The 24,888-nt window shown below is 38.5% G+C and overlaps 2 protein-coding genes across 2 annotated transcripts in view; one reads left to right on the forward strand and one right to left on the reverse strand.

Moving 5' to 3' along the window:
- The window catches only part of afap1l2 (actin filament associated protein 1-like 2), a 57,985-nt gene extending 52,879 nt beyond the window's left edge, over positions 1 to 5,106 (forward strand). The window contains exons 13-19 of the mRNA XM_061966716.2: positions 67 to 178; positions 1,915 to 2,163; positions 2,228 to 2,495; positions 3,733 to 3,906; positions 3,988 to 4,169; positions 4,249 to 4,434; positions 4,512 to 5,106. Coding sequence (XP_061822700.2) covers positions 67 to 178; positions 1,915 to 2,163; positions 2,228 to 2,495; positions 3,733 to 3,906; positions 3,988 to 4,169; positions 4,249 to 4,434; positions 4,512 to 4,538 — 1,198 coding nt within the window. The 3' untranslated portion in view covers positions 4,539 to 5,106. The remainder of the gene's footprint in view (positions 1 to 66; positions 179 to 1,914; positions 2,164 to 2,227; positions 2,496 to 3,732; positions 3,907 to 3,987; positions 4,170 to 4,248; positions 4,435 to 4,511) is intronic.
- A 632-nt stretch (positions 5,107 to 5,738) lies between these two features.
- On the reverse strand, positions 5,739 to 24,828 carry vwa2 (von Willebrand factor A domain containing 2). Its single transcript, XM_061966721.2, has 14 exons — positions 24,690 to 24,828; positions 23,026 to 23,093; positions 14,473 to 14,547; positions 14,264 to 14,397; positions 14,080 to 14,189; positions 12,301 to 12,498; positions 12,096 to 12,229; positions 11,349 to 11,478; positions 11,232 to 11,287; positions 11,052 to 11,159; positions 10,403 to 10,984; positions 9,269 to 9,820; positions 9,082 to 9,204; positions 5,739 to 7,255 (listed from the first exon to the last, which is right to left on the reverse strand). The coding sequence occupies exons 2-14, from the start codon at positions 23,081 to 23,083 to the stop codon at positions 7,170 to 7,172; spliced, it is 2,346 nt and encodes a 781-aa protein (XP_061822705.2). The 5' UTR covers positions 23,084 to 23,093; positions 24,690 to 24,828; the 3' UTR covers positions 5,739 to 7,169.
- Positions 24,829 to 24,888: the final 60 nt, after the last annotated feature.

Consider the following 24,888-nt stretch of genomic DNA (forward strand, 5'->3'; position numbering starts at 1 on the left):
ACAATGACCACAAAACAGTTAGGAGTCAGGCAGAGAATTGTAACTTTATGGGTGTTTTTGCTCCAGCTTGATGCAGAGGCGATACTCCGAGCCAAACGCCTACATCGATGCCCTGCCGTCCACCCCTGAGGACCAGGAGGAACTGTACGATGACGTGGCATCTCTCGCTGATTTGGAGGTTTCAACATTTTTGCCTAGCACTCCTAAACTTGCTGTTTAACAATGAGAAAGTTTTAAAAAAAGAAGTTACTTTTTATTTTCAGTTTTTTAGATTCATCACTTTTGAATATGAATTAATCGTGATTAATCACAGTAAATAAGGAAAAGAAAAAGCTCCCCAAAAATGGTGATTTTATTGTTAGAATGTCATAAAGGAACATTGTTTTACTTGAATGCACTGGTTCTAAAACTTGGTAACAGTTTTATCTTAAATATAGTCTGGGTTTATTCCAAAGAGATATTTGCTACTCACCAGTCTGAGTCTCCTCACTCATCTTTGCACCGACATATAAATTGACCTGATCATTGACCGTATAACAACCCACGATGCCTTTCAGGTAACCATCCACAGTAAAAGCATGCGCGCTCAAAATAAATTGCACATGGTTATTTGCTTTTTTGTGATTAATCACACAAGTTAACTCGTCATTTAAGACAGTTTTACTTTTTACCCTTAGGTCCCACCAGTAAAATATTTGAGTATGTCAGGACTTATATATAGACCAATATTGAGCCACAACAAACCTAAACTTCATTTTCATAAAGTTTAGGTCTCGCAACTACGGTAAACAGCCGCCGAGTTCATTTTCCCCCGTAGAAGAAGAAGCGCTTCTTCTTCTACGGTAAGCAGCCGCCGAGTTCATTTTCCCCCGTAGAAGAAGAAGCGCTTCTAACCCAAAAATGGCTCCTTTTAAGAGACACGCTTACGACGCAAAGTTTAAACTTAAGACGATCAGTCACGCAGTAGAACACGGGAATAGAGCAGCAGCGACACTGACTCGATTAATAACGACTTCGACGAGACGGATGGATGCCGTATCCGCCCAACTGTTTAATTCGGACACTGAAGAAGAATTTGAGGGATTTGTGGATGAGGAATAACTTCATAAAGTGAGCTTTACATGTTTATTTTGTGTGTTGTGTTGTGTGACATTAACGTTTGAGCAACGTTGAGTTATTGATATATTGTTATTGCTCTGCACTATTTCCAGTGTTAATATATTGTGATTGCACTAACGTTTGATTTACCGTAACAGTATCACTGTTTTTTACCTGTTTATTGAATCAGGAAAAAGTTCCCCTCCACTATGTGATATAAATGTTGCACTACATGTTATACCTTGCTGTTGTTAAAAGATAAACAAAACACCACGTCACTGACTTTACCTCGGGGAAAATAATAAAACAGCTGTTTATTCATTTTGGGAGTGAACAGAGTTGTCAGAACGCTGGTTTGTAATCTAATAATAAAGTTTGACTGACCTATCTGACTGTTTTGTTGACATTCCCTTTAGCGCAGCTCCATCTAACGGATGCATAGGTGCGCCTTATAATCCGGTGCGCCTTATATATGAACAAAGTTTTGAAACATGTCATTTATTGAAGGTGCGCCTTATAGTGCGGAAAATATGGTATATAAAATGTGGTTATAATGGAAGTTTAGGTGACTTGAGGGTAAAAAATGTAGGCATGTATGGAAATCTATTGTTGCAATAGAGAGGATGATGAAATGTATAAAATAATAAAAATCAAGTTCTGGCCAAGTTTCACACAATTAAAACCAACTTATATATTGAGAATAAAATCCGTCAAACCCAAAAGTGCCCTCAGGGCTAAACCAACAAAACAGTCAATAGATTCAGTTCAAACTTTCACTTCCACTTTCAACGTACTACTTCACTTCCTGTTTCACAGATCATCCAGGATGCTGTGGATGGCGGACCGCCACAAGATAAAGAAACTGCAGGAAACTCGGAGGAAACGTCTGTTCAGGATCAAAAAGACCCAGTGGCTGAAGATGCAGACCCTGAAAACAGAATCTATCTAGACCTGGTCCCTGTGCGGTCTTTCTTGCACACTGTTGGCAGTGGCAAGGATTTCCAAACACAAGGATCCACAGACACCTCAGAGGAAAACAAGGACTCTTCAAGTCGCACTAAAGAGGTAACAAGGAAGTGGTTTTGTTAGATTTGGTTAAGGTCTTCAATGCTTGTTTTGTTTGTTCCAGGTCAGATCAACAAACCTGCCCGAGTCCGCGCCTGCTTTGAACAACCTTAGTTGCACTCCTGCAACCCCCAGAGAGGAGCAAGAGCGCCCTCTGACCCCCACTCAGTCTTGCCCCCAAACACCACCAAATGCCAAGACCCCGCCTCAAAGCCAGGAGCCTGTCAAGAAGACCTTCAGCTCCTCTGGGGTCCCTAAAGGCCTTGCTCTTCAGACCAGCACTGGGTTCACTCCAAGCGCTCAAACACCACGACCCAAAGTGTATAGCTCAGGTGAGGATTAAAACCAGCATGGTAAATTTGTTGTGTTTCAAGTCACTGATGAGTGGTAACCTTCCTATTGAAAGAAGTACATCACACGCAGAATATGGAGAAAGTCCATGTGTTGGCTTTGCCAGAAGTTTGGCTCCCTCTAGTGGTGTGGTACAAAGGCTTTACCAAAAATTGCACACTTTACATAGTATTAAAACCAATATCATGTTACATTAATACATTATACCATCCATCCATCCTTTTTCTACCGCTAAAAATAATTCAAATAAATGTTATCTATGTTGAATAAAATAGTAAATGAAAACAAAAGTGTCTATTGTCAGTATATAAAATAATAATCCAATCATCCTCAGAACTTCAAAACATAACTATAAATTAAAAATATATACAGGATATATATTTTTACAATTATTTGACTTGTTTTTTTTTTTTCAATTATTTGAATTTCAATAAAAACAATTATCGTAAGTATAAAATATTCTGAATAAAAAAAAAAAAACTCCTTTAAAAAAGTTTAATTGCCAAAAATTAAAAGTACAATTTTTAAAACGTGTTGATATATTTTCGCATATTTTGCCTACATTTATTTGAATTATTTGAATTTCAATTAAAAAAATTATTTAAAAATACATTCTGAATTCAAATAAATTATACTCCTTACTAGTGTAAAAGTAAAATTAATAAAAATAAAACGTTTAATTAAATGGTCATGTTGATGTATATATTTTTTTTTTTTTACAAATATTTGGCTGTATTCGTTTTCTATTCAAGCATTTATCAAAAAATATATATATTACAAATTCAAATTAAAACAAGTATACTCCTTTACAAAAGTAACTTAAATCAACAAAGATAAAAAGTACAATTTTGTCATATATTTGTAAACATTTAGTCAATATTTGTATCAATTATTTGAATTTAAACAAAAAAAGTTTTTAAATACATTCTGAATTCAAATAAATTATACTACTTACTATGAGTAAAACTAACAAAAAAAAAAAAACTTAAATCATTGATGTCATATACTCAAAACTCCTAATAGTTTGTTAGCATGTTTCATTACTATGCTGTATAAAGCACTAGAAAAACTAACATTTATAATTGTTTTTAATACGACCTAATAGCCATACAATTTTATGCAGAGCACTACAACCCCAATAAATACAAATAAATTTGCTATGCTGATGTACCTGATGTGGTGTCCTCTACTTTTGGGTGGGTGTTGACGAATTTTCAGCCTGTCCTGGCACCGTTGAGGGGAAGCTAGGAAAAAACCGCACGGAGGCCGACTTGCGGCGCTACCTTGACGAACGTGACCGTCTGGAGAGGGAGCGCGAGGAGGAGAGGAGCAGCCTCGCCAGCCTGAAAAAAGAAAGAAGGGAAATCAAAGAGGAGCTCAGCACCTGCCAAGGTTAATCATCATCACTTCTTGGTGGTTAATGAGTAACCAATGCAACTAAATAAGTTGAAGTCACTTTTGGTTTGACTTAAGATTCAAAGCAGCAGGCCTTACTGGAAGCTCGGCTGAAGCAGGTGGAGGAAGCGAGTCGAGAAGCAGAACACAGGCGTGTGGAGGTGGAGCTGCTGCTTGTGGAGGTAAAGGAGAACCTGAAGAAGGTGGAGGCCGGGCCGTTCACACTGGGGACCACACTGGACTGCAGCCTCCAGGACACGGTCAGCCACTATCAGACTGATGCAAAAAAGCTCGAATACAAAAACAATGACTTACATAACCTTCCATTCCTTCTCTTAGGCTAAAACAGTTAACATGCCACCTGCACAAATGTCATTATCGCCAGCATCCTCACCATCCCAACCGTCCGGCAGCCCCACCACCACCAGTGTGGACTCAGAATCTCCTGTCAATTCAGCCTCTGCACTAAAAAACAGGCCAGTTTCCATCATGGCCACTAAGGGCAAAGTGCTCCAGAAAGCCAAAGTGAGACTTACTGTTCACAACAATAACATTGCTGTTTTTTTCTACATATAAATGTTATCTCATTTTGGTCATTACAGGAGTGGGAAAGGAAGTCCACCACCTAAAAAGAAGAGAGCTGAAAGAGTCAAGTTTTTATTGTCCTCAACTGTGGTATAGTTTGTTACGGTACTGTTCTGGCTTGTGTTTCCACGATAAAGCAAAAGGACAACAACGCGAGGAAACAGCATCTTGTGTGGCTGAAGTGAATCTCCACCTCTTCCGATACCCTTACCAATGCACTGGGTACTAAAAAGTGGTTCGTACCCCTTTGGATCCTGTGGTGTTTGAACTTAACTGTACTCCATAGTGGAAACAGTGCTTCCGATCATTAAAAATCACCCTCTTACAGCTTCGCATCCTCTCCGAACCACTGGAAAAGAGCCCTAAAAAGGAAGGCGTTTAACTGCAGTAGCATTCCGGCCAGTTTATTCTTCTTCTTTGAACACTGAAAATGCATATCAAGTATGAAACCACTGATTGGCTATAAGTCATCCTGCGGATTGAAGCTTGGTTCGACATTATGCTGGTAGCCAAGGTGTACATAGATTTACGCCAATTATTCAGCCTTTTTGGGGAAATTTGCTAGCTAAAAATGCACTTTTTATTCAAATAAATATGTACTGATATCAAAAATTGGCTGAGTATTTTCTGTCAAGCTTTTTCTTTTTAATTGATCTAAACATGTGAACCCAACTGATTGACCCTTGAGTTATCATTTGTGCTATTTTGGCTGTATTGAAATAATGTGGGTGAAATATGCCACAAGTTAGTCATTTAAAAAAGATTGAATAATTTTCCTTCTTAAATTGACACTAAATCAGCGACGATACACAATTTAAGTGACACATTTGTTCCTCACGACAAACTGTCCAGTTGAAAACCATAACAAATGGTTTCTTTAATCCTACATTTATCTTAAACTATACAATCTCTTTTGATCATTGGCCTCCAATTTTACATGTTCATATTTGTCCACCATATTGTGCTACTTTTTCCCATGCAGCAACATTTCTCACCTTCCATTTTGATGTTTGGAATGGTGTATGCTGAATGTATAGAGTATAAAAAATTGTAAAAGGAAAAAAAAAGATATATATTTTAACAGCAGTTTTTTGTATTTTGTCACGTGGACAGAGTGTAATTTTGGCAATTGTTGTTCTTTACAGGCTCAAATATGGAATAAATTACCCGCCTCAAGAGGTATTGATGGGGGGGGGGAAAAATCATACTTGTTTGAAGTGAAAGATTTTATTTTTTCATTTTTTGGAAGACTGACATTTTTTGCCATTAGGGCCCATTAGGGTTTTTTTTAGGGTTAAAGAAAGAAATCAGAGATAATACAACAAAGTGGCTGCAAACATTAGCTCACTTTACTCTTAATAAAAAAGCTGACAAGTGTATTTTATCAGTACTGCTTACACAACAGGATCCTAAACAAGAGCTGTAACAAAAATGTGACTTTTACAAATAATATTCAGTGTGTGCCTAATAAAAAATATTGATGAGTCTATGGCCCTGTTTACACTGCATACAAAATCAGATTTTTATGCCCTGAAGTGACACGGATCTGGTTTTAACGCTCCAAAGGGCTTAAAATCTGATCTTTTTGCATCAGATTCGATCACATCGGTAGGTAGTCTGAATCCGACTAAAATCTGATCTTTTCAAATGTGACTTCAGTCAAAACAGAAATGCGACACAAATCTTAAGTTAAGCGACATCATTTGATTGCGCGGAGAAAGACGCAGCCCGCCAGCGGAAGCGGATACGTCATCACAACATACAATTTCCGTGTCTTTTTTTGGCACCCAAATTTTTGGTGCATCACTAGTCAATAGTGTGCAAATAATAGTCTATATGTAATATATATACACACACACACACACATACACATACACATACATACATAGAATATATACACACACACAGATTTATACACATATCTATATATATATATATGATACACATATCTATATACTGTATATATATATATTTTAATTCCGACGAAATAGCGATTGTTGAAGAACAGGAATTGACGCTGTGTTGTATTTGCTTACATGTTACGTACATTGTCCATGTTGTCCATGTTGTTTACATAAGTGAGTTGAAAAATAAAGCTAACATACATCCACGCTGATGTCCGTGCCTCTTCTACCTAACAGCCACAAAAAGATTAGAACCTTCCCAAATATATTACACTATATATCCATTCATACATTGTATTACTTAAATTTATTTTCATATAAAAAAACACTTATTTTTAAGCTGTGGCGACTTCTATTTTATGGTAGTAGTAGCAACTTGCTTGTTCATTTACGGAATCTGGCCAACTTCCTTTGTTTTCACTTTATCGAACTGCGCAAGCAAGTGACGTTGAGGCCACATTGGGGCCTGTGCGCGTTACACTTGGAGTTAGCTGGAAAAAATCCGATTTGGGCAACTCTGGCCTGCAGTGTAAACGTAGTCTATATTGTCTATTATAAACCTCCCATAATGTGATATAACAAGTATATAACAAAGGAAACAATGTGAGTATAAAGTGTAGTCAAACTACTAACAGTTCAAATTGAGAAAATGACAAAAATACAAGAAGTAGCACTATTAACCCCATTTAAATGAGACATGACTGACTTGTTCACCTGCAAGCGTCCATAATAAGTAGATGTATTTGTACCGTACTGCAAAAATGTGCACTTTTAGGCTGCATGTCTCCTGCGGTGCACTTTGTAGTGATGAATGAGCTCCTGGTGACTCTTCTTCTGCCTTCTGCTCTTAGTGTTTCCTACAAGCACAAAACGAGAATCAATAGATAAGTATAAAGCGACGAAAAACAGCAGACACAATTGTCCCCAACTTCACATATACTTCAGATTAGAACGCAGGAATTGATGAACAGAGTAAACTCGATTAGTACAGCTAGTTAGGGCTGCACTAAATGAGAAAAAAAACTAATTGTGATTATTCTCTCCAAAAGTGCGATTGCGGTTGGATTTTTATATTTCATACATATAATTGTATAAAACTGCGAAAATAACGAATGAAGGGGAGACATGTTACTTTTAGACTGTCAATGAACATAATCTTGTCACACGGTGCTACACATATGAATATGCAATAATTTAATTTCAAAAATATTTGGCTTTATACAGACACACTCAGCGCTTTTGTCTACTTAATGCTCTTAAACTGAAGAAATAACCGATACAACTTATACAGCGTTCATATACTGTACTTATATAATAATAATGCAACTAACTATTTTAAAGGATTTAAACTTTAATTTCTCATTACTGTAGAATTGCTTACCATTTTCCTAATAATCCTAAATAAACAAAAATAAAATAAAATAATTTCTGTACGCAAAAATGTTAAATAAATATTGAACGTCTTAAAGTCCATTTTTTTTTCTAGTTGGAAAAACTAAGTTGGGTTTTCATTTGCCATTGCGTGATTACGGCATTCGCGCTTGAGCGTCCGTGTTGATGCACTGATATAGCCCATTCAATTTGATGCCGAAATATTCCCACAACGGGACAATTGGTTCTGTAATTATATATTTTTTCCTCCTAATGTTTGTTACTTTGTGGAACTTCTCACTATGGAGTGGCGGGGCTCTCTGTCCATGCTTCCTGTGTGTAAAGCTGGTGATCTCTTTCTGTGCCCACCGAGACGAAGATTGTGGATGACTGAAAAGCTCTCACTGTGCTCAGTTAATTCTACTGTTAAATAAACGCGCTTAGTTGCTGAGAGCGATGCACCGAGGAAGACCTCTCTATCTCCATTTGAAGCCAGAGACCAAAAAAACGCGAGGCTCCGCAATTCTGATTGTCGAACATGTTTGTCACTCAAATGCCGGTGACGGCGGAGAAAAAAACAACAACCTTTGCCTCTAATTACAACCTAGATTTCAATTCAATGTCGATTAATTGAGCAGTCTTACGGCTAGTTATAGGAAATGACAAAACTTTCCACGTCCCTGTCTCCAGACCCTTCATTCTGTAATCAAAATTCAATTAAAATGTCAAAACAGTCCAAGTGGGTATAAAGAGTCATGGTCACATGGATGTAGGCTGAAATCTCTTTTCTCTAGCGGACCAGTTGCATTATATTCGTACGCCGCGTCATGCATCTGTTGGTCCATTCACAACCCTCACTTGAATGGGGCAATGACCAAAGTCCATGGATATTTAGGCAGGTAGATTTAATTATATTACTATTAACCTTTACTGACACTTGTATATTTTTTTCTACTCTAATTTTGTTATTTATTTTTTCATAAATATGTATATTTTATTACTTCTTTCTTTAATCTTTTATATTTTTCTTCGGAAATCTTCCACAACATTTAAGATTAATTCTGTTATTTTTAGCTCGAAAAATAGTGGGCTAGTCGGGTAAAGTAAATTACTTATTACATTTGTTCAGGGTTTTTTTTAACTAAAAGAACCCAAATGACTTCACAGTACAGTATTCTGTTTCACAGTATTTTCTCTATTTTTTTCAGCTTTTTCTTTTTATCTTTGACATTCAGTATTAAACCAGTTTATTTTGATTATAAAATTCTAAAATAATGCCGTGCATTAATGACATCGAGAAAAAGAGACTGACGTGTTTCACAGTGAGGTCCTTCAAAGCCTCGACACTGACAGTGGAAACTTCCTTCTGACAAGAGGCAAACTCCATCATTCATGCAAGGGTTGGGCTTGCAAAGGTTGACAGGCTTTTTCACCTCTGTTAAAAAAGCAGACCGTTAGAATGTTATATTTCTATACATTGAAATTGCTCATTTTGTCACCTGAGCATAACATCTGCACCACCACGTCTTCAAAGTACTTGAGGTCCTCGTAAGACGGCACTGAGATCAAGTGCTCCTCAAAACTGACCATCTGCAGCAGGCTGTCCCTCTGCACGTCCCCGATGCCGATGACAAACAGCGACACTCCGTTGTGTCGCAACTTCTCTGCCGGCACAAAAGCGTCGTTGCTGCCTGAACCATCCGTCACCACTACCACAGCCTTGTTGACCCCGGGCCGTGCGCCTCTGGCCGCCGTGAGAACGTCCACATACACGTGGAGGAGGGCGGTGCCCGTCGATGCCACCCCGCCAATGTAGTTAGCCTCACCAGCTGCCTTTAAGATGGCAGAGCCCGTCTCGTGGGTATCGAGGTTGAAGACTGTGGTGGCTTTCCTGCCGTAGGTGACCAGCGCCACCTGGGTTACATCACGGTTGATGTCGAATTGGACAGTGAGGCGGCGCACAAAGTCGCGCAGGACAACAAAGTTGTTGGGGCTGACGCCACCTGAGGCGTCCAAGGCGAAGACCAAGTCAACAGCTTGGCCAAGGCAACCTTAGAAAATAAGGATAGGATTATGGTTATTTTTGTTATGGTAAAAAGACATAGTAAGTTGTAGTCAATGCTGTGCCGATTGAGCCCTGTAAGTAAAGCAATTGACAACTGCCAAACAGCTAAAGGAAAAATAAACCATCAGTAGTCAGTACTGAATTTGAGACCACCGTGGCTAAACTGATAATTTAAACTGTGAGCCAAACTATATCAATACAGTCCTGTAGGCGGCAGCTAAGCCAATTTCACTGTTTTTACCAAGCAACCCACAACACTAGGCTGACATTTTTAGCTGGCTCTGGTGGGTCACTGCTGCCCTCAACACTAATACAAGTGGACTGTAACAGATAAAGTGAGGATAAACTCGAATATGCACCTTGATCTGGATGTGATTAAAAATATAAAAGTCGTTCCTGCAAACGTTAAAGAACTAGCTACCCAACAAATAACCATCAAAACAATCATAAGGCAGTATATGTGCACCTTTTTTCCAGATCTGCACAAACAAAAACTTTTCTGTGGCCAAACCTTCTGCAAATGTTCATGGAACTGTCTTCAAACAAGCAGAGTAGAGAACATAAGCACCTTGTGTATCAACACTGCATATCTTGGCCTTGAGTTCAGGGATTTTGGCACCCAGCTTGTCAGGAGACCTGTAAGTGAGAGTCCTTTGAGGGTTTCCTGTCATGTTATCGAGCTGTCCCTTCAAGCTTTCCGGTCCCATCGCTATGATGAATACTTCTTGATCCCGTGCGTACTTGGATGGCTCCAGCACCTCATCCGCAGAAGGTGTGCCGGTGAGCACTACCACCACTCGCGGGAGGTCGTCACTGACATCGGCGAACACCGGCGCGTTCACAAAGCCGTTAAACGTGATGTATCGAAGCGCCTGGCCTGTTTTGGTCTCGCCTCCCACGAACTCCACAGCGTCAACGGCCTTAAGCAGACCCTTCAGATCCCCTTTGAATTTGCCCACCCGCGACGTGACGCGAGCGTCTCCGCCGAACACCGCCAGGCCGACTTTGCTGGGTGTGTTGGGGCCGATGACGTTCTGCAGGAAGCGCTTTAAGAAGGCCTTGAGGCGCAGGAAGCCTTCCAAGGTGAGTGCGTCGGAGCCCTCCACCAGGAAAAGCAAGTCCACTGAACAATCTAGTGAAAAAGCAGGAGCTGAGGAAGGACAGGAATAATCAGCCATAGAATTGTTTAAATACTTGTGTCCATATTGTGAACAAACCACAATGAGGGTCTCCTCCATAGCCAGGTGGACACACACAAATGTAGCTGTCTGTATTTTCTGGGACACACGTTCCTCCGTTCAGACACGGTTGTGAATCACAGGGGTCTGGATGGCAAGAATATAAGAATAAACTAACAAAACACGAAAAAAGATGAGCAGAAAGAGAAAGAACTCTACCAGGACAGATGGTCCGATGGCAGATGGTCCCATGCCTCTTGTAGGCCTTTTTGTGCCTGCCACACACAGCATACTGTTTTAAAATGTAAAACACACACTCTAAACATGTTTACTTGCCTGTAGTATGGGCAGAGAGCCGTGTACGGGGAATACCCTCTGGAGCCTTTCCAACACATGAAATTCCCCTGCAGTTCCTTCACTGTCTCCAGTGTCTTTCTTGTGCAGGGGAACGCCTCCACCTGACAGCCTTTTGGGAGAGGACCACACAGGGAAGGAAGAGTGAAAAATTGGAAAAGTTTTCATTTAATAAAAATAATTGGTTTATATGCTCAGAAAAATCCTGGCACCCTTTCTTGTGGTTATGTATTGCTCGGCAGACCTCATCGGCCAATAAATAAATTAGTAAAAGTTAAAGTCCCAACGATTGTCAGACACACACTGGGTGTGGTGAAATGTGTCCTCTGCATTTGATCCATCCCCATGTTCACACCCTGGAAGGTGAGGGGAGCAGTGAGCATCAGCGTGTGCAGCGCTCGGGAATCATTTGGTGATTTAATTCCCAATTCCAACCCTTGAGGCTGAGTGCCAAGCAAGGAGGCAATGGGTCCCATTTTTTGTAGTCTTTGGTATGACTCGGCCGGGGTTTGAACTCACAACCTCCCAGTCTCAAGGTGGACACTCTAACCACAAGGCCACTGAGCTGGTTTAAGGGCACACTAGGTAAGAAGGCGCCCATCTGTCTTAAGCTTGAGTGTCCAAAGTGCAGCCGAGGAGCTTATTTTTTTTAAAGATTTTTTCTAATGCAACAACAAAGTATTTCACTGTTTTTTTTTTTTGCTTGTGTTCCTGCAAGATCTACTGTACCTGCAGGAGTGGCCTTGCATAGAGAAGTGGTGGTGAGTGTTGTGAACAAGCCATTGACAGCATCATGGAAGTGCTCAGCAAAGAAAACGTGGCTCTCCATCGGTTTGCTGGCTAGGGCATGAAGCTCCTCCCACCTGAACCGCAGAAGATGAGGGTTTAATTAATAATGTGTTTTTTCTTACAATAGTCAGCAGATGTACTATACCTCGGGTAGCGCACGCCGACAGCAAATAAGACAACGCCTTCCTCTCTGAGCTGCGTAGCAGCTTGTTCGGTGTTGCCCTGTGACATCCCATCTGATAAAAGGATGGCGACGCGGGCCACGGCGGAGGAGTTGCGGCCGCCTGGGAAGCCTTTCCTGAGCACGTACTTCAAAGCCAGGCCGGTCTGGGTGCCGCCGCCCCTGAAGACAAAAACTCAATCAGTTACACAGACAGGGGCTTGATTGACAAACAAAATACAGCACTAATTCATGTTTGCTGACTTACAGTTTGGGCTCGACATGTGAGATTTTCATCACCCCAATCTCATAATATGAATTCATACTTGTTTAATAGGACACGTGTAAGCAGAAGTTAAAACCATTTTGCAATGCATTACAATCTCATTAAAATAATAACGTACCTTCTAGGGCTGTGAATCTTTGGGTGTCCCACGATTCAATTCAATATCGATTCTTGGGGTCACGATTCGATTCAAAATCGATTTTTATTTTTTTTTTCAATTCAACACGATTCTCGATTTAAAAACGATTTTTTTCCCGATTCAAAACGATTACACGATACATTCAATACATAGCAGGATCTACCCCAGTCTGCTGACATGCAAGCAGAGTAGTAGATTTTTGTAAAAAGCTTTTATAATTGTAAAGGACAATGTTTTATCAACTGATTGCAATAATGTAAATTTGTTTTAACTATTAAATGAACCAAAAATATGACTTATTTTATCTTTGTGAAAATATTGGACGCAGTGTTGTCAAGCTTATGAGATGCAATGCAAGTGTAAGCCAATGTGACAATATTGTTAATTTTTTTTATTTTTTATAAATGTCTAATGATAATGTCAATGAGGGATTTTTAATCACTGCTATGTTGAAATTGTTACTAATATTGATACTGTTGTTGATAATATTCATTTTTGTTTCACTACTTTTGGTTTGTTCTGTGTCGCGTTTGTGTCTCCTCTCAATTGCTCTGTTTATTCCAGTTCTGAGTGTTGCTGGGTCGGGTTTGGTTTTGGAATTGGATTGCATTGTTATGGTATTGCTGTGTATTATTTTGTTGGATTGATTAATTTAAAAAACATAAAAAATAAAAAATATTTTAAAATAATAAAATAAATCGATTTTTTAAAAATGACAATCGATTCTGAATCGAACAACATGAGAATCGCGATTCGAATTCGAATCGATTTTTTACCACACCCCTAGTACCTTCTATAAAATTTTATTTTAGATTAAACTTGTACTAAAGATGCCTTGTTAACCTGCGGTAGGCAGGCTAAACTCTCTTCTGCTTTTTTTTGTTGTGTAAGAAAACAATTTTTTTCTTGACAACGGGCTCTCTGCTAATCGTGGGGGACCTGACAGAGCCTTGTGATTGGCATGTATGTGCATATATATATATATATATATATATATATATATATATATATATATATATGTGTGTGTGCATGTATATATACACAATATGGTTGTCTAGATACGAATATTTTGTACCGGTACCAAAATGTATTTCGATATTTTTCTAAATAAAGGGGACCACAAAAAAATAGCATTATTGGATTTATTTTAACAAAAATTCTTACGGTACATTAAACATATGTTTCTTATTGCAATCGAAGAACAATTTTGGCCTTAAATAAAATAGTGAACATACTAGACAACTTGTAGACTAGACTCGCGGCCAATACATTATTATTTTATCTATATCCAATTATCTGATTTTCAACACCTTAAATGTGAGTAAGAGTGAAGACGCACCTGTAAGAAATCTTCTTCACCCGCATCAACAGCTCGTGTTTGGTGGTGTATGAATTCAATGGCAACTCCAACCGAGGAACTGAACCAAACTGGATGAATCCAACACGCACCTGGATGAGGGAAGGGGGTATAATAAGAATGACAAGCTGTCTAGGGTGGGATTCTTGAAGAAGGGGAATCATACCTTGTCCAGTCCAATGTCAAACGCTTCACAGACTTTGATGGCGTAATGTTTGGACCTTTCAAAGCTTCCTTTTCCCACACTGTAGGAACCATCCATGAGGAAGAGGATGTCCAAGGCTGCTGAGCACTGCATCACTTCCATGGGACACATATCATACATTGTGACAATGTTGGTTTGTGCATTCCTGAGGTGAACAGCATGACACTTACTCTCTGCTGCTGAGCTGATCTTCATTATGTTCTCATTGCTACTGTGGATCTCCAGCATGGAGGCACCCTGCTGAACTAATAGAGAACATGAAAAGGTTAGCACAAAGATGGCATATGCCAATAAATACTAATTAAGTAATTTCCATCTTTAACATTATCAAAATTCCTCCATAACTACAGTGTCAACAAAACACAATGAACCAATTAAACAAAAAATAGCACATACTTGACACATTCTCAATACCAAACCCTAAAGACATTTACTTTTTATCTGGAGACACTGTCCCCAAAAAGCCAGTTTTCTTTACAGACTGGCCCCTTGAACCTCCACCATTGAGGATAATTGACAATTCAAAGCTAATGTGAGAGGACATGTGAAGAACGCCATTCTTTCAGCTTGTTCACTTGGAAGGAGGACCCAGAGAGGAGCGAGAGAGAGACAGCGAGACATGTGACTTCCTGTTCAGAAGCCATGTGAACGTGCCCTGTTGTCCCTAGTAACCCCGCCAGTGTTGTCTGAGAATTTGCCCCGAGTCCTGGCTTTGTTTTTCCAACATCATCTCCTTTGAATACAGACAGAATGTGTCTATTTTACCTACAGTATATTGATTGGGGACTTCCTTCATAAATAATAAAGCAATGTGTGTATACAGCACGTATCGCACTAAGAAACCACTTATTTTATGGTGGTAGCGTCGACTAGAATTAGAGCTACAAGAACTTCTTCAGGCCCTTTGGTAATCCGGTTTAAGACATTTTTACAGAAGTCGTCAGCATACTTTTTTCAAATGTACTACGCAGTCATAAATCCTAAAAGAAGAGCAGGCAAGATTCAAGTGCAGAACATAGTAAAAAGTAGCAGCTGCAGGCACACAAATCTAATCATGACCCTCTTTCATCATTGCAAGTCCTCCTGACAGTGAACGTTTAGATGATTTAGCCACACGGCTCCAACAACACTGTAGAACAGTATATGAAACAGTATATGAACACTTTATCATTCAAGTCTGGACATTGATGCCAATTGGTGTAAACCCCCTTCAAATATGAAAGGTAATAAATCAATCAATCAAAGTTGACTTATATAGCCCTTAATCACAAATGTCTCAAAGGGCTGCACAAGCCACAGCGACATCAGGGCAAGAAAAAACTCAACCCAATGGAAACAACGAGAAACCTTGAAAGGGACGGCAGATGTGGGGATCCTCCCCGCATGACCGGTGCAATGCATGCCGAGTGGATACGGTTAATAATGTGAGAGTGGGGGCCAGCAGGTCCAGTGATTATCCTCTTAAGTATGACTCGGTCAGATTAAGTGGATGTCTTTCTTTTGTCATCAACACCAAAAGGAAGGAGGAGATTTCTCAAGTTCAAAAACTTAAAATATATAATATAAACAGAGGGTGCTAAAGCTGTCATTTGTGATAAAGCACAAAATGATATTGTCCTCAGGCAAATACCAACACTTGAGACGGAGATAACTACGAAAAACATGCTGTAAAAACCATGCATTTTTCACACAGGCGACAGTAAATCTTTTTGAAGGACATGACCCGTTCAAACAGTGCTATATCACAAAAATATGTGCTTAAGAGGCATTGTTAATGTTACCACAAATTTGCAAGACAATATGCTACTGTAAAACAACTATTTCTGTTGTTTGTCATTGGCCCGTTGTTTTATTGGCCCGCGACATATTCTGAAGACCAAATACGTCACAGGTTAGAACATTACACACAAAAAAAATAATTGGCCCAATTCCCCCCCAAAAATGGGAGCTGACAACCAAAATGGCCGCTGACTGAATATGGTCTTTGATGATGTCCTTAAGTAGGGCTGGGCGGTATACCGGTATTATGAATTATACCGATATATTATAGAAAGAGGCATGTATTTGAGACAAAACCGCCATATCAAAAAAAGGCATCCTTTAAGGGGCTATTTGCAACATTTAAACAGATGCCGAGATAGGGCTGACTTTCCAATGTATTTTACACAGTATATCCCACCCTCTCGCGGCTTCTCCTAATTAATGACGTAACTACGAACGTACATAACACGCACATGCATAGCTTTAGGTGTTGTAAGCTAATAATAGCAATTTGGATTGCTAGCTGTCATTGTATGTATATAAATACAGACAATTGTCAAACAAATGCGTTCTGGTAAACTACTAATGATGTTTAATTTTATTCAGACATTTTTAAACATTTTGACAGATAGACATTTTTTAATATACATGTCATCTGAAATGGAATAGGCAGAAGCTAAAGCTTAATACACCTATCCCAGTGTATTTACAAAACAGAAACAGAAAAAAAAACACTGTCTTATGCATGTACTGGTAGTTGTAAAAAAAATGTTTTCCATTAATCACAAAATAACAAAAAATATGAAAAAGTTCCAACATGTTAATTTTACATCCTTAGCATCCATTCTCAACATATTTTTTTGTAATTGATTTCTTCAATATAATTTCAAATCGAATTCATGTTTTACAGTCTTTTAGCTCTTGTTTTAAATTATTCCATACATTAATACTGCTTTGCACTCGTTCTCACCTATGATTTTTTTTTTTTTTTAAACACTTCTTTTTTCCGGAAATTATAAACGATACATAATGATAACATAAGTTAGCCCAGTGTTTTTCTAACCACTGTGCCGCGGCACACTAGTGTACCGTGAGATATTGTCTGGTGTGCCGTGGGAGATGTAATTTCACCTAATTGGGTTAAAAATATTTTTTGCACACTAGTGATTATAATCCGCAAATAATGTGCCGTTTATGAGTGTCTGTGCTGTCTAGAGCGCGGCATAGTAACCGTGTAATACTCTTCCATATCAGTAGGTGGCAGCATGTAGCTAATTGCTTTGTTGATGTCTGCAACATTGTTTGTCGTGATCACAATATGCAGGCGACAGTGGGAAGCAGTGTGCAGGTAAAAGGGTATCTAATGCTTAACCCAAAAATAAACAAAAGGCGAGTGCCGCTAAGAAAAGGCATTGAAGCTTAGGGATGGCTATGCAAAACAAAACTAAAACTGAACTTGCTGCAAAGTAAACAAAAACAGAATGCTGGACGACTGCAAAGACTTACAGCGTGTGGAGCAGCAGACAGCGTCCAGAAAGTACAAACCCCGTTTCCATATGAGTTGGGAAATTGTGTTAGATGTAAATATAAACGGAATACAATGATTTGCAAATCCTTTTCAACCCATATTCAATTGAATGCACTACAAAGACAAGATATTTGATGTTCAAACTCACAAACTTTTTTTTTTTTTTTTTGCAAATAATAATTAACTTAGAATTTCATGGCTGCGACACGTGCCAAAGTAGTTGGGAAAGGGCATGTTCACCACTGTGTTACATCACCTTTTCTTTTAACAACACTCAATAAACGATTGGGAACTGAGGAAACTAATTGTTGAAGCTTTGAAAGTGGAATTCTTTCCCATTCTTGTTTTATGTAGAGCTTCAGTCGTTCAACAGTCCGGGGTCTCCAGTGTTGTATTTTACGCTTCATATTGCGCCACACATTTTTTATGGGAGACAGGTCTGGACTGCAGGCGGGCCAGGAAAGTACTCGCACTCTTTTTTTTACGAAGCCACGCTGTTGTAACACGTGCTGAATGTGGCCTGGCATTGTCTTGCTGAAATAAGCAGTGGCGTCCATGAAAAAGATGGCGCTTAGATGGCATCATATGTTGTTCCAAAACCTGTATGTACCTTTCAGCATTAATGGTGCCTTCACAGATGTGTAAGTTACCCATGCCTTGGGCACTAATGCACCCCCATACCATCACAGATGCTGGCTTTTGAACTTTGCGTCGATAACAGTCTGGATGGTTCGCTTCCCCTTTGGTCCGGATGACACGATGTCCAATATTTCCAAAAACAATTTGAAATGTGGACTCGTCAGACCACAGAACACTTTTCCTATTTGCATGAGTCCATCTTAGATGATCTCGGGCCCGGAGAAGCCGACGGCGTTTCCGGGTGTTGTTCATAAATGGCTTTGGCTTTGCATAGTAGTGACAGTGGTTTTCTGAAGTGTTCCTGAGCCCCATGTGGTGATATCCTTTAGAGATTGATGTCGGTTTTTGATACAGTGTCTGAGGGATCGAAGGTCACGGTCATTCAATGTTGGTTTCCGGCCATGCCGCTTACGTGGAGTGATTTCCAGATTCTCTGAACATTTGATGATATTATGGACCGTAGATGTTGAAATCCCTAAATTTCTTGCAATTGCACTTTGAGAAACGTTGTTCTTAAACTGTTTGACTATTTGCTCACGCAGTTGTGGACAAAGGGGTGTACCTCGCCCCATCATTTCTTGTGAAAGACTGAGCATTTTTTGGGAAGCTGTTTTATACCCAATAATGGCACCAACCTGTTCCCAATTAGCCTGCACACCTGTGGGATGTTCCAAATAAGTGTTTGATGAGAATTCCTCAACTTTATCAGTATTTATTGCCACTTTTGCCAACTTCTTTGTCACGTGTTGCTGGCATCAAATTCTAAAGTTAATGATTATTTGCAAAAAAAAAATGTTTATCAGTTTGAACATCAAATATGTTGTCTTTGTAGCATATTCAACTGAATATGGGTTGAAAATGATTTGCAAATCATTGTATTCCATTTATATTTACATCTAACACAATTTCCCAACTCACATGGAAACGGGGTTTGTACATACGTACATGACATGACAATCAATAACAAAAAAGGAAACACTACACACAGGAAAACACCAAAAAACTCCAAATAAGTCATGGCGTGATGTGACAGGTCGTGACAATACACCTACTTTGAAACAAGAGCTAGAGTGATGCGTGGTTGGTTATGGTTTGAATTTATATCCAACAATTGCGAGAACTGCTTTTTACTGTCAATATTGGCTGCGGATTTTAATTTTTTTGTGTTTTCCGCTAGTAGTGTGCCTCGGGATTTTTCCAATGAAAAAAATGTGCTTTGGCTCGAAAAAGGTTGAAAAACACTGAGTTAGCCGATGGTGTTCTTGTTATATTTTTTGCTTTGAAAAAGGTTATTGCGAGGAAGTTGCAAACAGCACCTATAATGCGTTGACGCGGATGTCTCTCTGCTCATTGTGTCTGCGCTGGGTGATGTCCCAGCGCACAGCAGAGAGACGTACTGACAGGGGAGGCAGAACGAAGCGGAGCAGCTTGTTAAGACTAGGGTTGCCACCTTTCAGAACTGGAAATAAGGAACACTCCTCACGGCGGCACGGCGAAACTGCACGGCCGAAATAAATTTGAGGGTTTGGCTCCCCAAAACCCTGAAATGCATAGAAACGTGTATCTTGTAAATGAAAAAACTAAATGCTTTGATTTAATTGACATTATTTCACACGTCATATTAGCCTCTGGGGTCACTTGGTGGTCAGTAAGGAAGGGGGAGTCAAGAAAGCATTTAGTCATACTTAAAGTCTAAAGTGCTTTATTAGCAATGAACATTGCTAAAGTACTGTAAATTAAACAAAAATTTGCAGTTTAACACCCAAAAAACTAAAAGAAACACTAGCCTGAACTTGAGCATATAGGCCTGGCCTACTGTATTCTATACATATAAAGTGCTGTAAATTAAACAAAGCCTGTCAGGGGACACCTAAAGTGTAAGAAGACAATACTTAAATGAAATTTAAGTATATAAAGTGCTGTAAATGTAATGATTGGGGACACTTTTACTTTAAGAGGAAACAAATGAAACACTTGTATGTTAAAGGCTGAATAGACTGAACTAGGCTGAACTTGGGCATATACTGTATTATATGCGTATAAAGTGCTGTAACAAAGCCTGTCTTGGGACACTTTAAGAGAACTATAGTAAAATGAAACACTTTTTTTGTGTGAACCCAAATGAAACCCAAGTTATTGTGATGTAGAGAAATCCCATATTTACTACCAATTTTCCCAGGAGATTTCTCAAATTTTAAAATTCAAATGTTGATGCTTCTGACTTTCAGCTTTAGAAACACGTATATAGGTGTTTGTGAAATCAACTGATGTTTAATGACAATAAAAGACATTATGTCGCCACTGGTCCGACGCTTCCTAAAAAAAATTCTCGAAAAAACAACTTAAAGCCTCGTCCAGCGGTTTACAGAAGAATACTAGTCATGTTTAAATAACTATTACTGCAATGACTATTGGCTCCAAATGTCGGTTTTCAGCCTCCTTGACTACTAATAATCGGTATCGGTTCTGAAAAAAACTATTAATCAATCTCTAAAAAAAGAGAAATGTAATATCTCAAGGGGGTTAGATTAGGCAAGTCAAATTTATTTTGGATCACAATTTGTACACAAGATTCAAAGTGCTTTACATATGTTTACAATTACAGGAAGGTGAATGAAATAAATAAAATCTAATAAATAATGTAATTTGTTTCGTGATCTATAACACAAAGCTAAGATGTGGATGTTTTGACCTAATAGTTTTTTTTATTAACCTACATCATACTGGTTTTAGTATGTATCACAGGGCTGCCCAAACTTTTTGACTCAAGGGGCCGCACTGGCTTAAAAAAATTTGACAGGGGGCCGGGCTGTATGTATGTATATATTCCTCGCAAACTAATTGACTAAAAGAGCATGCACTTGCCGCGCGCTCGCCCGACACTACGGCGCGATGATGTCACGTTATCGATAGGAAAATTAATTTTTAGATAATCTGATTTGACTGAGCACCTACAAGACCCAGAGAGTAACAAGCGGTAGAAAATGGATGAATGGATTAGCAAGGACAGATTTAAAAATATAATAATTTAAATAATTAAAAAAATAAATAAATAAATAAAAAATTTTTTTTACTTGGGACCAGAGGTGGGTAGAGTAGCCAGAAATTGTACTCAAGTAAGAGTACTGTTACTTTAGAGATTTATTACTCAAGTAAAAGTAAGGAGTAGTCACCCAAATATTTACTTGAGTAAAAGTAAAAAGTATGTTGTGAAAAAACTACTCAAGTACTGAGTAACTGAGTAACATACACACACATATCATATATATATATATATATATATATATATATATATATACATACATACATACATACATATATATATATATATATATATATATATATATACACACACACATATATATATATATACATATACACAGTATATAATTTATATTTATTTATTTTGCCGTTTTTGTTTACATGTTAAAGGTGTTTTAATGAATATACATGCATGTTTAACACATAGATTCCTTTCTTTCATGAAGACAAGAATATAAGTTGGTGTATTACCTGATTCTGATGACTTGCATTGATTGGAATCAGACAGTAGTGCTGATAGCATCCACGTTTTCAAATGGAGGAGAAAAAAGTTCCTCCTTTCTGTCTAATACCACATGAAAGTGGTTGATTTTTGGCATCTTATTTGTCCAGCTTCCATATTCGTTTTTATACACTTTACAAGAAATACATTGGCGGCAAACTCCGTAGCTTGCTAGCTTGTTTGCGCTGGCTTTCGGAGACTCTTGTTTTGAAAGCGCAGGCGCGATAGAGTGGCACTTTTATTGTGAAGACAGGAACTGTGCAGTCAGTCTTTAGGCTTTTGACGGGATGTACAGTTGAAATAAAAGGGTCTTTTTTCCTTCACACTTTTGATTGATTGATTGGAACTTGTATTAGTAGATTGCACAGTACAGTATATATTCCGTACAATTGACCACTAAATGGTAACACCCCAATAAGTTTTTCAACTTGTTTAAGTCAGGTCATGTGACCGCCTGGCTCTGTTTGATTGGTCCAACGTCACCAGTGACTGCATCTGATTGGTGGAACGGAGTGAACGTCAACAGTGACTGTATTTGTTGAAACGCAGGCACTATGAAGGTCTGTCTGACAGACCAAAACAAACAAAGCGTGCATTAACAGATCGATAAAAAGTAGTAGCGAGTAGCGAGCTGAATGTAGATAAAAGTAGCGGAGTAAAAGTAGCGTTTCTTCTCTATAAATATACTCAAGTAAAAGTAAGTTGCAATAAAACTACTCTTAGAAGTACAATTTATCCCAAAAGTTACTCAAGTAGATGTAACGGAGTAAATGTAGCGCGTTACTACCCACCTCTGCTTGGGACTTCCCGCGGGCTGGATTTTGGATGCGGGCGGGCCGTAGTTTGGGGACCCCTGATCTATCATATACAAATTGTATCAAAATCGTCCTACATGCCTCCATTTTTCTGTATGCTGCCCTCGCGGGAAAAAGTTTGCCCAGCCTTGTCGTAAGCTAAGATGCACCAATATTTGTTGTGGTTATGATTATGTTGGTGGTTTAATTCAAACGTGCATTTAATCACAATATTATACATCACATATTTCCAGTTTTTCATTACAGAATATATGTCAAAATATTAATTTAAGCTAAAAGTAGAAGTCGTTTTATAAAAGTTGACAAATTAGGCTTTAAATGTTGGCAAAGGTACAGCATTCCTTAACACTTCAAACTACCCCAGTTTTACATGAGAGAGGTACTTCTTGTGCCAAACTGAATTCAAAAGTGCGATTAAAAAAAAGCACCAACTGACCTTGAAAAAGCAGCAGCACAGTGGGAAGGAAGCCATGATAGAGAATATCTGGGAGCATGTTGGGGGGCCTGCAAACAAAAACAAAAATTGTCAAACAAACCAAAAATTCAAATGTATAAGAACATGCTCATATTGACTTTCTCTGTCCTTTTCCTGCAATCTATAATGATGCCACCTGTGTTTAAATGTGCATCTAATTATAGAGTAGCAAAAGCTTTTGGGCGAGTTTCATACCAAATCCAAAAGTTACTCATCAGTGCAAGTAACAACGGCAAAATTATTGACTTTACTTTCAGCATGGCTGCCCTGTCTTGCTGAGCCAGGGTAGATTTAGGGAGGGTCAGAGGTTGTGACCCTAACAGTTAACAGTAAGCGTGCTTCAACTGGAGAGGCCAAGCAAATTCAAGCATGCCAGCGTGTTTAAGTACAAAGTAGAAGCACGGAATTTAGGACATGGGGCGTGTGGTTTCTGCCTCTAGGTGCTCATCAATATAAGTGTCCGAAGAAGACTAAATTACAGTTATGATGTTCTTTCTGTTTGCTTTACACATCTTAACACAAAAGTAAAGCACTTTTCTTTTTTTTTTTTTAACTAAACAGCATTAAACAGTAAACCGTGATGAATTCAGCTGCATACTTTGGAAATAAACAGCACTATATGGTGGACTAATGTAAAAATAAATCAAAAAATAAAGCTAGCAGTCCTAAGATTTCAATAATGGTTCTGGTGTTAGCTTTTTTTCCGAACATGCTTCAAATTACAATGTGATTCACTACTTGTTTCCAGTTTCTCATAACGTGTGCGAAAAGAAATACCAAGAAGCAGTTTATTTAATCCTATTCATTTTCATTTCGTAGTAACTTCTAACGCATCTGTTTGTACCCAATCTGTAACACATTAGTGAATAAATTATAAAGAGTAAATACATAAGTATATAAATATACATTAGATAAATAAAGTTATCATGAATAAATAAGTACATTTTAATTCACATGTGATGAATAGATGCTCTTACTTCCAGCAGGGATACGAATGTTTATCAGGATTCCTCTTTGAACATTGTGTGAGTTTGAACAGCTTCTTAAACTGATCATATTAGAACATTGACTTATTGGCAAAATCTATTCTATAATTTAACTCCACATATTGATGTACCAAATGATTTAAGTGTTTTACGCGTGCACAAATGTTTTAAGTTACATTTCTCCTCCTTTGTTGAAAATTGTTATACATTCCTAGGTAGTAGGTTATAGTTTGCTTTGAGCAAAATTTAAGCTACTTCAATGTTTGCTTCAATAAATTAAGTGTTTGAGTGTTCTCAATAGCTAACATTCTAACCGACCTCTTTTGTATAATGATAAATGGATTAAAAAAGGGGAAAACATGTTGGTGTACCTGCAATTTTAGGTTCATTTAAAATTAAAATGAATTTAAATAAATGTAAACTATTAATTCAACAGAGGCAAACTTACATGAAAATAAAACACAAAATTGCATTAATCTTCACCCAGGTTCTGTGTGTAAAGGATGCCAATCAAAAATAAGGATTATTACTTAGCAGACCTTTAATACAGATCTTCCCATTCAATTACTATTGTACAGAGAATTACAGTAGTATAGTAAATGCCAATTGATGCCATAAAAATAAATAGTCTCTGCTTACCAAAGGCTTGTCAAAATCCACTCTTAGTGAAGTTGTGGTTTTGTCAGCTCCATGCACCTCTTTGTTTCGGCACAGCTCCCATCCACACACAGGAGAGCAGTGACCCCACCTCCACTCAGCTCCACCTACACCGGTGGGCTCGAATCATCCTCTCCTGCCAGCCCACACACTGTGCGCTCCACTTGTGCCAACATAAAAC

This window comes from Nerophis lumbriciformis, linkage group LG11 (genome assembly GCF_033978685.3).
Source record: "Nerophis lumbriciformis linkage group LG11, RoL_Nlum_v2.1, whole genome shotgun sequence".
NCBI classification, from domain to species: Eukaryota; Metazoa; Chordata; class Actinopteri; order Syngnathiformes; family Syngnathidae; genus Nerophis; species Nerophis lumbriciformis.

Coding starts and splice junctions, on each gene's coding strand:
- vwa2 (XM_061966721.2), bottom strand. CDS start 23,083: ATGCTCCCAGATATTCTCTATCATGGCTTCCTTCCCACTGTGCTGCTG. Junction 11,288..11,348: donor GCTCTCTGCCCATACTACAG/GCAAGTAAACAT, acceptor TGTGTGTGGCAG/GCACAAAAAGGCCTACAAGA. Junction 9,821..10,402: donor ATGCAGTGTTGATACACAAG/GTGCTTATGTTC, acceptor TTATTTTCTAAG/GTTGCCTTGGCCAAGCTGTT.